The sequence below is a fragment of the Dendropsophus ebraccatus genome, chromosome 11 (genome assembly GCF_027789765.1).
Source record: "Dendropsophus ebraccatus isolate aDenEbr1 chromosome 11, aDenEbr1.pat, whole genome shotgun sequence".
Lineage (NCBI taxonomy): Eukaryota > Metazoa > Chordata > Amphibia > Anura > Hylidae > Dendropsophus > Dendropsophus ebraccatus.
This window is the reverse complement of record NC_091464.1, coordinates 42732607-42748769: the sequence shown is the minus strand read 5'-3', so window position 1 is coordinate 42748769 and position 16163 is coordinate 42732607. Positions and strand designations below refer to the sequence as shown.

The 16163-nt window shown below is 39.1% G+C and overlaps 1 protein-coding gene across 1 annotated transcript in view; it reads right to left on the bottom strand.

The window, feature by feature from the left end:
- PITPNM3 (PITPNM family member 3) overlaps window positions 1–16163 on the bottom strand; it is a 332363-nt gene that overhangs the window by 132807 nt on the left and 183393 nt on the right. Inside the window, exon 3 of the mRNA XM_069945444.1 lies at window positions 15171–15278. Coding sequence (XP_069801545.1) covers window positions 15171–15278 — 108 coding nt within the window. The remainder of the gene's footprint in view (window positions 1–15170; window positions 15279–16163) is intronic.

Sequence of the window (16163 nt, the reverse complement as noted above, 5' to 3'; positions counted from 1 at the left end):
TTGCCTCCAAGTTGACTACTGCTTCTTATGTACTGGCCTCCGTGTTGGCTCCTGCTGCTCCTGCCTGGCCTCCATGTTGACTACTGTTGCTCCTGCCCTTGGCTCCATGTTGGCTACTGCTGGGCCTTAACTGGCATCCATGTTGACTACTGCTGTGCCTGCCCTTTCCTCCTTGTTGACTACTGCTGCTTCTGTACTGGCCTCCGTGTTGGCTACTGCTGCTAATGCCTGGCCTCCATGTTGGCTACTGCTGCTCCTGCCTGGCCTCCATGTTGACTATTGCTGCTCCTGCCTGGCCTCCGTGTTGGCTACTGCTGCTCCTGCCTGGCCTCCATGTTGACTATTGCTGCTCCTGCCTGGCCTCCGTGTTGGCTACTGCTGCTCCTGCCTGGCCTCCATGTTGGCTACTGCTGCTCCTGCCTGGCCTCCATGTTGGCCACTGCTGCTCCTGCCTGGCCTCCATGTTGACTATTGCTGCTTCTGCCTGGCCTCCGTGTTGGCTACTGCTGCTCCTGCCTGACCTCCATGTTGACTACTGTTGTTCCTGCCTGGCCTCCATGTTGGCTACTGCTGCTCCTGCCTGGCCTCTATGTTGACTATTGTTGCTGATGCCTGGCCTCCATGTTGACTACTGCTGCTCCAGTACTGGCCTCAAATGACTATTGCTGGACCTCCACTGGCCTCCTGCTCCTTCACTGCATTTGTGACCTTTTTCCTGCATAGACCCAGTAATGGTGAATTTCCTGCATAGACCCTGTAATGGTGAATATTGAAGTCTAAAAAAAAAAATTTACTTTGAGATATTGAAATGATAATGATTAGAGATGAGTAAACCGGGTTCGGGTTCGAGTCGATCCTAACCAGAACGTTCGGTATTTGATTAGCAGTGGCTGCAAAACTTGGATAAAGCTCTAAGGTTGTCTGTAAAACATGGATACAGCCAATGACTATATCCATGTTTTCCACATAGCCTTAGGGCTTTATTCAAGTTCAGCAGCCACTGCTAATCAAATACCGAAAGTTTGGGTTCGGATCAACTCGAGCATGCTTGAGGTTCGCTCATCTCTAATAATGATGTTACTGACATGTAGAGCTCTAAATTCAACCAAATACACTACCCCCGTATCATATAGATGCTTTAAACTATGAAATCCAAAGAAATCTAAAATTCGGTCAAACCGAACTTTCTGAAAAATCCGGAAGTCCGGTCGGAACGAACTTTTGAAAAGTTCGCTCATCTCTACTTATGACTAAGGACCTAAATAAAGTCTGTGTATTGTGTTGTATCAATTGTATAAAGAACTACCTGCTGCCTAATATATTACCACCCCCCCCCCCCGGTGCCATTGTCAAAAGATAACCAATAGAGTATATATTTATTAGAGGCACATTTACCACAGTATACTTGCAACAATTCCCTCTCACAAGTCTTGTGATTTTTTTTTTTACACAATTACTATCTCATACAAGATCAATGCTTCTCACACATGAAGCTAATTTAGCTTTTGCTTTCAAGTGAGTATATTGTTATATAATATTACATAGGTAAAACCTATATGTGATACTTTTCCAATGATAACATCTATTTGGTAAATTGTGTTCAATTGATTTAATGTGTACAAACTGCCTTAGAAACCTTCCAAAGTTCTATTTTTAATGCATCTAAAATGCCATGTACAGTAGCCCTGCCATTTCACGAAACTACACAACAGATCTCATAGCAGCTGAACACTTTAATGAAAGATGATCACAGGAATGAAAAAGATGAATATATTTTCAGGCACAGCACACTGCAAACTGGGACAACTTCAGACGAATATATTATTATGATCTATGGCTGCATCCATCAATAAAGCCTCCATTTCCTGATTCAGCTCTGAATCGACCCAGTTGTGAGAAATTATTTTGATATTATGGTTCGTCGGCTTCCAGATATCTATTGTGCCAGACAGCAAGTCACAGGAGAGCACTAGAATTTAGAATAAGCTCAAGTCTTAAGGTAAAAACCAGTCTTGTCTCAGAGGAAATATCTCACGATTCTAGAAGGCACACCTGATCATCAATGATTGGAATACAAGAACGGCATCCATGATAAAAGATTGTCTCTTGTAATTCTAGGTACTGAGCTGTTTACAGTAAGATCAGTAAGAATTTTACTGGTCTACCATCAGCTAAGCTATGACAAAACAATGAAAGAATCTTTAAAAATTTTTTTACATGTGACTACTAGTGATGAGCGAACGTGCTCGTCCGAGCTTGGTACTCAATCGAGTATTAGGGTACACGATGGTACTCGTTACTCGGACGAGCATCTCGCGATACTCGAGGAAATCTCATCATCCGTTTCCTGTAAGTTTGCACGTTTTTTCTCAGCCAATAAACATGTGGGAGACTCTTGGTACATCCTGCGATCACGTGGGACCCATACATGTCGATAGCAGCGATTGGCTGGCCAGATCAGATGACCCTGCCATAGAAAAATCTCAAAAATCTCACATGCATGCTGGAATAGATTAGGGACAGAGCTGCTGCTCAGTACTATTTTACTGGGACCTCTACTATATTTCCTGATTTCTGTATTTCTTACACAAGGCATATCTAAGTTCACTAATGCTTCCACTGTGTAGAGGGGGTGTCACAGAGTGTGTATAGGTGCAGCCACCAACAGATTGTATCCCACAGGCCCCATAAAAACTAGTGGGCCCTCTACTATATTTCCTGATTTCTATATTTCTTACGCAAGTCATATCTAAGTTCACTACTGCTTGCTCAGTGTAAAGGGGGTGTCACAGAGTGTGTATAGGTGCAGCCACCAACAGATTGAATCCCACAGCTGTTGCACAGAATTTGGCATAATGGTGCCATTAGGCAGCCTCAGAGCCATGCATACATGCTGCCCCTGCTGTTTCCTGTCCATTTCCATGGTGTTTCAATCATTTTCTGAGGTTGACAGGTTTTTACACGACTTTCCCTCTACCGAACTTGGGTCCTCTGCAAAAATGCTCGAGTTTCCCATTGACTTCAATAGGGTTCATTACGCAAAACAAGCACTTGAGTATCGGGAAATACTCGTCTCAAGTAACGAGCACCCGAGCATTTTAGTACTCACTCATTACTAGTGATTACGCATAAAAATACTAACATTTGGCCCTCAAATTTTACCATAACATGCATGATGGAATCCCAAGATATGAAGATATAAATTGGTGAAATCGTAAAAAAGAATGCAATATGGTAAAGTTTGGGGGTTCCTGTGTCTACGTAATGCACTATATGGTAAAAGCGACATGATACCATTATTCTATAGGTCAGTCCGAACACAACCATATTCAGGTTACACAGATTCTCTTATGTTATATATATTTTTTCAATGAAATCCTTTTTTTTTTTTTGGCAAATAAATATTAATAAAATGGGCCTATTGTGACGCTTATAACAGTTTTATTTTTTTACCTATGGGGCTGTATGGGAAGTAATTTTTTCCGCCATGATCTCTAGTTTTTATTAATACCATATTTGTGAAGATTGGACGTTTTGATAATTTTTTATTAATTTTTTATTTATATATAATGTAACATAAAATCGGTAATCCGCGCACTTTTTTCCCTCTTTTCGTCTACGGCTACGGTATATTATTTGCTTATTTATTTATTTTTATGTGTTTTATTTATATAATGGGAAAGGGGGGTGATTTAAACTTTTATTGGGGGAGGGGTTTTGGGGTAGTGTATTTGTGATTTTTAACTTTTTTTTTTTTTTTTACACATTTTAAGTCCCTTTGGGAAACTTGTACATACATCATTTTGATTTTTACACTGATCACTGCTATGCCATAGGCAATGCATTAATGAGTGTTATCGGCGCCCTGCTCATTGAGCCTGCCTGTGCAGGCTCAGTGACCAGAGCGCCGATCGGACCGCACAGAGGAAGGTGAGAGACCTCCAGCGGTCCGTTTTAATGATCGGTAAGTGACAGGGGACTCCCCCTGTCACTTACACTTAAACGCCGCAGCTGGCCCGCGATCACGGCGTTTAAGGAGTTAATGTCACGCTGGAGCTTGTCATTAATGGTGAGGTGCCGGCTGCTGATTGCAGCCGGCCCCCACCTGCTATGAAGCGCGCTCCGCTCCGGAGCGCGCTTCACAGCTCAGGACGTACCGGTACGTCCAGGGTCGTCTGGGGACAGACTTCCAGGACGAACCGGTACGTCCTAGGTTGCCTAGGGGTTAAATAAAGTCTTTGCCTGTCTGATATGTGCACTATGTAACAATTATGGGGAGAAAAGAACAAATCCTTACTCTATAAAGTGAGCCATAACATTATAACCATTTGTCAATATATCAAAATTGTTGATTTGTTGGAGAAGTAGCGTAGGTCTGGTAGATTTTTTTTGTCGTCATTTAAAGGTCATAAGTTAATATCTAAACAAGGCCATCTCAACCTTTTATACTCCAAGAAAGAAAACATAAAAGTAGGTTCCCAGTGTTTAATAATAACTGTACTTATGTGTAAATTGGATCTATGAAATGGTTTGAGAGATGGGGATGAAAAGGGCAACCTGTGTGCAAGTTATTAATTTATCCCATGACCTTACCAATTCACTCTTGACTTCTGATATTTAAGTGACAAGAATTGGTTTCCTAGAAAAGGTTTGCACCTAAATTATTTGTCAGATTTTTTAAAAGGTTACCTATATGGTGAGTCGAAGATATACATTAAAATTTATCGAGTTGGCAATGAAATTATGAGTGCTATAGGAAGCAGTTATGAAAGGGATTTTCAGTTTCAGGGAACTTTCATTTTTCCAATTTAATTTACTTATCACTTCTTCGTGGATTTCAAAATCTCTGTTTGCTGTCGTTATATGAAAAACGTAATTCTTTATTTTTAGAAGCTGACAATGATTCTTGGTCACATGATACATGTGTGGATAAACAGCTCAGAACAGATGGAGTTATCAGAGTTCAGTCTTGCAGGTACAGATAAATGTAAGCAAACTTATATGCCTAAAATGGAATGTTCTGTTTGCAATGAAATGTCCATAGACACAGGACAGCATCTGATCTGACTACTAATCAATAATGAGAAACAGGTGATCTTAATGGAAGACAACCATCAGAGTTTTAGGCTGCATTCACATGTTCTGTGTTCTGTCCATGAAACACGGACAGTGAATGCTTGAACTGGACTATTTAACCACCCGGCATGATGTATCAATATCACGCCGGCAGTGGAGAAACTCTTTGAATTGCCGCAGCACTTTAATGATATTGATACATCATGCCAGGTGGGGAAGCAATCCAGGTCGGACATTCAATGTCTGTGTTTCACGGACAGAAGACTGAACGTGTAAATGCAGCCTTAATCTAATAAACTCTCAGAAGGGTTGTGCATTTATCCACATGATAGATTAGTGTGTGTTTTCTCTGGTTCTCATTGTTGGGATCTCAAGAAGGGTGTTTCCTTGGCACCACTAGTGAATGAAGCAATAGGGTGCTTGCTTGTTAGTGAGCCACTCTACAGAGTCCTGGAAATAATGGATACAGCCGTAAGCTATGTTTATACAACGTTTTTCAACTCCATTTAAAATGACGTCCGTTATTTTGAGTCTAAAATAACAGACGTCATTTAGCTGTCTGGCCTCCCCTTAGTGCAATGACGGGTGTTTGCACATTATTTTAATTTGGGCCTAATTGGCCTTTGGGTGTGGCTTAATTAAAAAGTGCATTGAATTTAAAAGAAAAACAGAGAATGAATAGCGACAAAAGAAAAGCTGTGTGAACAACTATTAAAAACGTCCGCTGTTTGCAAGAGACGTCCGAAAATAATGATCATGTTCATTATTTTGCCGCCCTCGGTAAAAACAACTGTTACTCAATGCATTGTGCGCATTGGACGTCCGTCTTCCCATTGACTTTAATGCATTGCCATTGCAGTCATCCATTCATGTTTGCCTGGAAGCCCTGGGGCAGCATCCAACTTCTACAGCCACGGGGTATTAAATGCTGAGTGTTCGAGTAATATTGCCAAACCCAAACATTTTGATAGATCTGCTCAACACTAGAGATAAGTGCTGTTAGTGGGCCAAGAGCTGAATCTTGCAAAACAATAACATTGGCTGATTTAACAGAAATTAACAGCAGGTTAGAAGGCTAACATGCTGTCATGTTCCCATAGCTCACAGGACAGCGAGAAGGAACCTAAAATCTTTTACGAATTAGTAAATTAGACAGTTTGATTGGTCTGCCCACCCCTCCCTATGAATATTTATCTGACCCTCTGCAGTGACGAGTGGCCAATGTTTCATCACCGTAGACAACAGTCCCAAACATCAGGGCGGATCAGGTGCAGGGCGGATCAGTGCACTGAAGGAGGTAGGGGAACATAACATCAGTCTTCTAACCTGACAACAATATAACCAGACAACAAGCTTTCCATAAAGTCGATAAGTAGGCTGTAGTCCAGTATATACTGCAAATAAATGTGACTTAACATGCAAGAAAATGAGTACATTATGCAGTGCTTAGGCTGCCAGAAGATAATCATAATTTTATGCTGATGTACAATACTGAAACGATTGTGTTGTAACTAGAGATGAGCGATCCGGGTTCGGGTTCGAGTCCATCCGAACCTGAACGACCGGCATTTGATTAGTGGCGGCTGCTGAAGTTGGGTAAAGCTTTAAGGTTGTCTGAAAAACATGGATACAGCCAATGACTATATCCATGTTTTCTACATAGCCTTAGGGCTTTATCCAACTTCAGCAGCCACCGCTAATCAAATGGCGAAAGTTTGGATAGACTCGAGCATGCTCGAGGTTCGCTCATCTCTAGTTGTAACCCATTATTAAAAAAATATATCCTTTGCTGAATCAGTAACATTCCATTATAATTTCTTTTGAGATTTTTTAACGCAGTTGGGCTTTACCGTGTGGCATCCTTTGCAGAGATTAGGATAGAATACAATTATTACCCGTGCCAAGCATGAAAATACACAAATGTCCACACATTCTCTCTCAAGCACATCTAAGCTACTTTAATGACCAATAATTGTATTTGCGACGATTGCCTATCCGAGAACACGCCTCGTAATTTCATTAACTGGCATATCTGGAGTGAAAATGTTAAGGAAATTCAGGCGAAATTGGCTAATAGCTCTTAAAATGTCATTAAGGGAGAAAGATTAAATAAACAGCTGCGTACCAGAAGGAAAAGAGACTCAAATCACACGTTATCATTCAGTTAGGTTCTTCAAGTGATTTCAGTATGACTTGCCATTAGAGAATCCTCATTTAGATGAGAAATGTGGCAACACAAGTGTGAAAAAAAAACATGGAACCTGAGGATGGGGATGCTCTTAGTAAAACATGTTATTAGATTATTAAAAAAAAATGTGTTATAATTATGATTAATGGTATGTTCTGGAAAAATGTTACAAGTCAAAAATGTTTAAAAAACCTAGGCATTTAGGGGGAAAAAAAAAACCAAAAAACTTACTTTAGCTTTTCTAGCAACAACACCTTAAGGCTATAGCTACCTTAAGGAGCACAATACTTTGGGCCATTGTTTAAAAATTGACTCAATAGCTATCAGTTTGACTTTTTGTCAATTATTTGGCCCATTTTTTCTGTGTTTTTATTGGTATTTGATCATAAGAAATATTTAACAACAAGAAAAAACAAACATTGTTTGCAATTGGTATACACAGACATTATATGACAAGAGATATGGTTATAGCGCTCAAACAAAAGGCTGTTCACACGTTGCAGGAATGCCATCCACGTGAGAGGTGACGCTGATGCACAGATGTCCAGGACACAATGAAGCTGTGCTCTCCTCTTTGCCTTCTAAGGGCCAGTTTACACAGAGTAAAACTGGTTGATTTCCCCGGCTAACAGATTTGGCAATGAATCCCGCCAGCCTCCATGTCATACAGGCAGTCTATGGAGGGGCTCACGCGCCTCCGCTATCAGGTCCTCTCCACTCAAAGAATGAACATGTCAATTCTTTAAGCTGAGAGGCACGGAGAGAGGAGGTGCACAAGCCCTGCCAAAGCCTGCCTGTATGACATGGAGACTGCCTGTATGACACGGAGGCTGACGGGATTCCGTGTGAACTGGCCCTAAGAGCCATAACATAAAATTTTTGTGTAGAAGAAATATTTTGATAATTTTTTGTAATATATATATAATTTTTTTTTAAATCAGCAATTCAGTTTTTTCCCCCTCTTTTCATTTACGCCGTTCACTGTGCAGGAACAATATTGTTATATTTTAATAATCAGACAATTGCATAGCATTGATCAGTGCTATCAGCGATGTTCTCATAGAGCCTGTCTGAGGGCAAACTCATTCAGTAGATGGCCGATCCAACAGGACGGAGGTAAGGAGATCGCCTCCACCTTTCAGTGTAAGCCATGCTGCGGGGGTCCCGATCAGTCAGTGATAGATGCTTATCCGGTCACTGACTCCTTTAAATTTTGCGATTGCTTTAGATTGTGGCATTTAAAAAGGGGCTGATGACAGGCAGCTGGGTCATTACCTCCAGTGCCCGTGAAACTGATGTGTGCAGGAACGCTCACATTGGAACTTCAGTAAAGGAACCTTTAGGGTACAAACCCACACACCGTATACGCAGCAAATACGCAACAAATACGCAACAAATACGCAGCAGTTTGATGGTGAAGATTTAATGCTGAGTTCAGTTATTTAGATCTAATCTGCTGCGTTTTTGTTGCGTATTTGTTGCGTTTTTGCTGCGTATTCGCTGCGTATCGCAGCAGTAAATACGCTGTGTATACGGTGTGTGGGTTTATACCCTTATATTAATTTCTACTGCAAAGGGGTATGTGCAATAGGAACATATATATGTATGGCTGACGTGAAAGGGTTAAGTAACTCCCCTGTAGTAAGACCCATTGATTCTTCTAACCTGCTGTTAGTTTTTCTTTAAGGAGGTGGTAGAAATGTAAATAAAGAACAGATTATGGGTATTTGTATGGGTATTTGTAAAAGAGTTGCATTTAGGTTGTTAATAGAGCAAAAAGAAACTGTTAAGGCCCATTACATTAAACTAAGCATTTTAGACAGTAGTTATGGGTATGTTCACACAGTAATATGCTAGGTATTGTCTGTAATGGAATAATGGTTGATTGACCAAAAATAAATAAACATAGCCAATAAAGTGTGCTGATATGGAAGATTTTTGTTCCTTTTCCAAAGTTTCAAAGTTTAGAGGGTTTTTTTTGTTTTTTTTTTCAATGTACAAAACTTTTTACCTATCAGGGAAACAAGAAAAATGATCATATATTGAAAGTGATTTATAATAGAGAAAAAAGAGTGGAATATTTTATTCTTTCAACATGACACCTTTTTATTGATTCATAAATGAAGAATATGTCCCTGGATAAGTTTGAACGAAAAAAATGAAGGATTAAGCTGCCTTGCAGCAGAGGTTACTGAAGTGTAGACAACGGTGGGATTGAAAGTATCAAAACTGTATCATATACTAGGGAATAAAGAAACAAGATACACCTTGATTATAGTGATTTGTAGGAGATTTATGCCTCCATATTCTGGTTGCCTGTTGCCATTGGTGGCAGTCCTAATAAAGAAACCATCAATAATATTGCTGTTCAATTGCTAAAAACTAGTACCAGCACATCCATAACTCAAGTTAAGCCTGATAGCAGACGGAAAAGATCTTCATACCTCATGTCCCAGTCAAACTTGCACCAACTGTCAATCCAAGGGTAATTATAGTAAACTTCAAAGTAGTTAGCAAAAGCAATGTCGCCAAAGCAATAGTAGGTGATAATAGATAGGGGCCACCCCTGTTTGAGCCATAATCGAAAGTTGCAGTGCAACAGTCTGGCAGATCCCACTACTTCCTTTCCTGTTACTTCATTTATGGCCAATTATTTGAAGACCTGTCATATACTACTACAGTTCCCATCTAACAGATTTTTCTTGAAAGTATGTTGACCCTTCAGAACTATTTGTATTTCTGCTTCAATTTGACCTAAAACCATAGTAGATTTTAAAACAATATGACCCCCCCCCCCTCCTCCCCATTTAAACATTTCAAATTTCCTCCAATTTGGATTTTAGTTCATTCCTCCATTCAAAAAAGCTTCAATTTTGTTATGTTGGTGGATTAACTTCCATTAACCCCTTGAGGACCAAGCCCAAAATGACCCAGTGGATTGTTATTTCCTCCTCCCCTTCAAAGAGCTCTAGCACTTTCATTTTTCTATTTACAGGGCCATGTAAGGGCTTGTTTTTTTCAAGAATAGTTGTACTTTGTAATGATGTCTTTCATTCTACCATAACATGTATGATGGAACCCCAAAATATCATTTATGAAAATATAAATTGGTGTAACTGTAAAAATAGAATGCAATATAGTAACTTTTGGGGCATTCCTGTGTCTACATAATGCAATATATCGTGAAAGTGACATGAGGCTATTATTCTATAGTACAGTCTGAACACAACCACATGCATGTTTACAGATTCTCTATTATATATACATTTTTTTATGAAATCCTTTTTTTTTCCAATTAATTATTAATAAAATGGGCCTATTGTGATGCTCATAACTGTTTTAGTTTTTCCCCTACAGGGCTGTATTTTTTGAGCCATGATCTCTAGTTTTTATTAATACCATATTTGTGTAGCTCAGACGTTTTAATCACTTCTTAGTAAAAATTTTTATGTATAATGTAACAAAAAAAAATAAAAAATCTTTTCCCCCTCTTTTCATTTAAGCCGTTTGTGATTGTTATATTTTAATAGATCGGACAACTATGCACGCTATGGTATATAATATGTTTATTTATTTTTATATGTTTTATTTATATAATGGGAAAGGGGGCGATTTTAACTTTTATTGGGGGAGGGGCTTTGGGGTATTTATAAAAACATTTTTACCTTTTTTTTTTCTTTTTTTACACATTTTAAAGTTCCCCCGGAGGACATTTACCTGCAATCATTAGATTGCATACACTGTACAATGCTATGCCATAGGCACAGCATTGATCAGTGTAATAGGTGCTCTGCTGATTGAGCCTGCCTGTGGCAGACTCAATCAGCAGAGCGCCGAAGGTAAAATACCTCCGGCGGTCCAGTAATACGATCGGGATCCCCCACAGTCACACTGAGGGGGTCACAATCTGTAAGTGACAGGGGCTGCCCCTGCTGCAGAGGAGTAAAAACCCCTAAGCCTCTATTACGCAGAGGAGTAAACAAGTGCTGTCAGTGCTTGCTTGCTTCTCATTCCCCGCTCACTGCTGGTGCAAGCCGGTGGATGAATGGGGGGGGTGCGGGAAGCTGCCTGGGTGATCGCAAGATCATCCGGGCAGCTCATAGAAGATAGCGGCAGTCTGCTGGGGCATATTGCTGCTATCTTAGTCTTTTGTCTTTCAACATGTTGACGTCTTCTATTACATGAGACGTAAAGGCCGATAATCGTTTTGTGTAATAGGGCCTTAACTTATAGAAAGGCCCGTTTACCGGCTCATAAATGCAGAAGCATGAGCAGCATAATGGGGCACTAAATGGCCCACTGGGACAACGAAATTTAAATAAAAATGGACAGATACATCATGCAAGTATTAACTATATAATTGCTGTTTTTTTTATTTTTTATTTCATGACAGATACACTACAGGTCCATGATAAGGTTGTGACATACCAGTAACATAGCAAAGTCTTTATTAGGGACGAGCGAATTTACAGTAGGAACAAAGCAAAATGCTTTATTACGATTGGCAAGCAGCTTGCTAGGCTGCTGGTTTTAAAGTCCGTGCCGCTCTTCTCCTGGTGTCTGGAAAAGCTGAATCCAGTTCTAGGAAACTGGGAGATGTTTCCCAGGACTGGATCCAGCTTTTCCTGCCACACAGGGCGGAACGGCGGATCCTAACTAAGCACTCAGCTTCATTACTACTGTAAAATCGCTAATCTTTACAATAACCACAAAATTAGAAAGTTAAGTTTTGTTTCTTCACCATATTGTACTCAGGGAATAAATAATCCATTGTTCAAAGTCCCTTTCAATTGTAAAATCAGTTTTATCCACTGGCAGGCATCTACAGTTCCCAATTGTTAATACTAAGCATTTTATTTGCTCAATACTCATCTGCTATTTCAAGGACTGCCTTATTGATAAAACAGCTTGTACTGATGTAAAAACCCAGCAAATGTTATTTCTAGTTTTTTTTCAATGCTTTACTCTGCATTCACAAGAAACCATGGAAGAAAAAAAAAAACTAATAAAGTAAGTTCTATTTTAAGGGTTTGTACACAGTGAGGTCACATCATTCCCTTGGTATCCAGAGGCCTTTACAATTTATTACTTCTGCAGTATACACAGCACATAATGCACAGGAAAGGTTGCAGTCTTCTGCACGCAATCACTTATGTCAGCTTCATCAGCCTCTCCGCTCTTGTTTATGTCTGCATATAGTAAAGACAATTACTCATATGAGTGTTTACATTCATAGTAAACATTTTTTTTTCTAATTTTACTTTTGTTAAGAAGGTACTTTTAACTATAATTAAATGCTGGTTCAATCTCAGCTCTTACTGTATATACACTGCAAGGCCAAATTCAGAATATACTAATATTTATGTATATGGTCTTATAATGCGTTTGTCATCCATAAAGTTATTTCTAGCCCTAATAGTGGTCTATAAAAAGATACGGTTTACAAAACGATCAGCTGTTTCCCATCTCTTTTTTTATTAATTCATAATGCTTTATAAAGAATTCAGGACGTGTGGAAATAGGAAAGTATATACAGCCAGCGAACCAATCTAGGACATATAGTAATACATATCCAGGAAATACTAGAACCACTGGTACCACAGAGGTCAGGGTTACATTGGCATTAAATAAACATTCTGATACACAAACCTCAGCTACCCTCAAAATGTTTAATTGTAAGGGGCCTTTTTTGACAGGACGACATGCCCAAAATGAGCATTGATCTAGAAGATAGGTTAAAGGAGAAGTCCGGCCCTGTCAAAAATGTGACACTTTACATGTGCATTTATGTTGCTTTAGTCTAAGAACTTGTCTAAGCCTATAGTAAAGCCCTTCACTGCTGTGACCAATACTGGGGTAAACAGATTTACTGTTTTCATGGTAAAGACGGCTTGTTGCCTCCGGAGATTGAACCTTTTTTCTCCATGCGGAGACAGTGCCCCTTGTCTTTTGAGGTGGTTTTACTTGGAAGATCTTTCCCCCCATATTTCTTGTAAGGGCCATGTGTGACAAGCTGTTCTGTTGCAAAAAAACAAAAAAAAACAACTAAGGTCCCCCTGTTTGAGATCAAAATGATTGGATCCCTGTGATCTGACCTTTATCGCCATTCTTATGGATAGTGGATGAGTGTTCTGACTTGGATTACCCCTTTAAATTTTCTTTTAACAGGGGTGCTTTAATTTTTTTCTCTGCCTGGAAAGTTAAAAAGTAACACTGGACACTCTTCACCCCAAACCAGCACCATAAAAAGTGCCCAGATGGAATTTATATCCTTCACCGCCAAAAAAAGTGCTGTCAGACATAAAGATCTCACATGGTCAAGAATAGGATGTGGTTTTGATGTGTATACAACCATGTTTTAGTAAGATTTTAATCAATACTCATCTATTAAATATAGTTGTAAAGAAAAGATCACACTAATCAATTTCTATTTCACTTCAAAGGTAAGACTTTTCAGACATTTCAGGCTACATACTTATATAAGCCATTCCACATGTAACATGAAAGAGCTGCCTTCCATGGACACAATCAGGTTGGGTTCTTACTATAAAATCTCCTAATAGCTGATGGGAAATTAATCAATTGTATTGATGATTCATCACACATCTACGAATTAGCTAATTTCTAACAGATTTCAAAGAACCCATAATTGCACAATGCTGCAGCTACTGGAGAAATGATTCATGCGGTAAACCACTCACTGGTTCATTTATTTACTATTACAGTCTATTGATGAAACTATGACCTATACATTTCAGAATTGTGCATATACCAGTCATGTATTATTATTTTCTTCTATATATCTGTTTCTATACTATTTCTAGCCAACCAAATCATTCTTCCAGCAGCTTCAATACGACCATAGAAATGTAATTACATTATATTTTTATGTTGCTGATGTGTTATTAATGAATAATGTAGAGACTCTTGTGCATGCTTTATTAGTCTGTGTGCCTTTTACGGGTTGTCTGCCTGCCATCCCGATTCCTTCTTTCCTCCCGAGATGGCTCTCCTAATACAGGCTATATTTCCCATGATGCCTTTGTAGATGCCAAGAGGGCGGAGTCCCAGCTCTGTGCTTGCTTTGAGCCTTAAAGCAAATGTACCATCAGGTACATTGCTTTAAGTTTTTTACATGAGTGGACCGGCGCAGAGATGGCGGTGCCACGGTCCTTTTTTTTGAACCGGCATCCAGTTCCCGCTCACTCTGAGATGTGGCTCCATTAGAATCAACTAAATCAAGGCAATGACGTACCTGATGGTAAATTCGCTTTAAGTACAGTAAGTAATTAATCATGGACATAGAACATCTGTCTCCTAATTCAACCTTTCAGTATAATCCTATAAGAAGTAAGTGCGGCCTAAATGTTCTATGTGTATCCGCATATAACATGGATTTATTCAGAGGTTGCTACTGTATATTGATGCCCCTCATTAACCAAAAAGGAATTACTTAACACTCTGTCTTGAGCAGACTTTCCTGTAGTTGTCGGTTTCTGTTTTTGGATAAAGAATTTATTATATGTGTTCCTGTAAATTTCCATGGAACATAGTTTGCTAAAGTAATGTTTTTGCAAAAATATTCAACTTGGCGAGCCCTACAAGTATAATTAAATTAGTTAAGGGTGCTTTCACACGTACAGGATCCGCAGCAGATCCGCAGCAGATTTGATGGTGCAGATTTGATGCTGTGTTCAGTTATTTAGATGAAATCTGCTGCGGATCCGCTGCGGAAACGGTACGTGTGAATGTACCCTAAGATAGGAATACCCCTTCAAGTAAACCCAATATTTTTAGCATATATGTTGTTCAGAGTATATATATATATATATATATATATATATATATATATATATATATATATATATATATATATATATATATATTTATTTATTTTTAATCTTACCTGGGCTTTCTTCCAACTTCCCAATAGTTTCAATCTGTTCAACTAAGTCATTGGAGTTCCATTGACTCATTCCAATAAGGATGGCACTTTTCCCTTCAACAATCTCCTCTGAAACAATGAAACACATGTTGCTGTTATTAGGCATTGAAAACTTGGCATGCAGAGAACACAATATCAGGCTAAAGTTTGCTTCAATCTATGTTTTATTACAGAGCTATAAAACTTTTAAGTCTCTTTACACAGCCATAAAGTTAAATGATAAAATTAAAGCTACCTGCAGCTGTCACTAGAGGGAACTTGGGAGCTTGTTGCATACAGATTTATTATTCAATCAATATGGACCTGTATAATCTGTCCTTAGCAAGATCCCCTATTGGTAAATGCAGGTAGCTCTGGCTATGTAAAGCGAGCAGAAAATTTTATGTTGTGAAACACGGCTCTTTGCTCTCTCCTAGAAAGATATAATAGTAACCATGCCATTTCAATATATTTTAATGTTCATAAGCCATAAAAGCTATTAAGCAACCAACAGCAACAGCCAACCTGTTTGTTGTTATTTCCATCTAGCAGGGCCACACAGTCTTTTCATCATATTTCTGTTCCTTTTTGATGGTTAGTGAGAGGTAAACTGTTGCACCATTCTTTCTTGTTTAGAACAAATGTGAACCAATGGGACACCATGATCATTCTACAACAGATTCATCATAACTGTCATGGTTTTAGTAATGGAAGCCATGATGCTAGTAATAACAGATTGTAGGAGGTCCTCCTCTTATAAAGCATTGTTAGGTCAACCTTTAGCTGTAAAATTGTAGAAATCTAAAATTAACAATCTGAACTTCATTACAACATACACCTCAGACCACAAGGATTTGAAGGATAGTCTGGACAAACATTGGTATATCTTCCGTCTACACCCATTTTGGGTCCCTTTTTACCTGCCAAATCTAAGCTAACATATAGAAAAGCTCCAAATCTTAAAGGCCTGCTAGC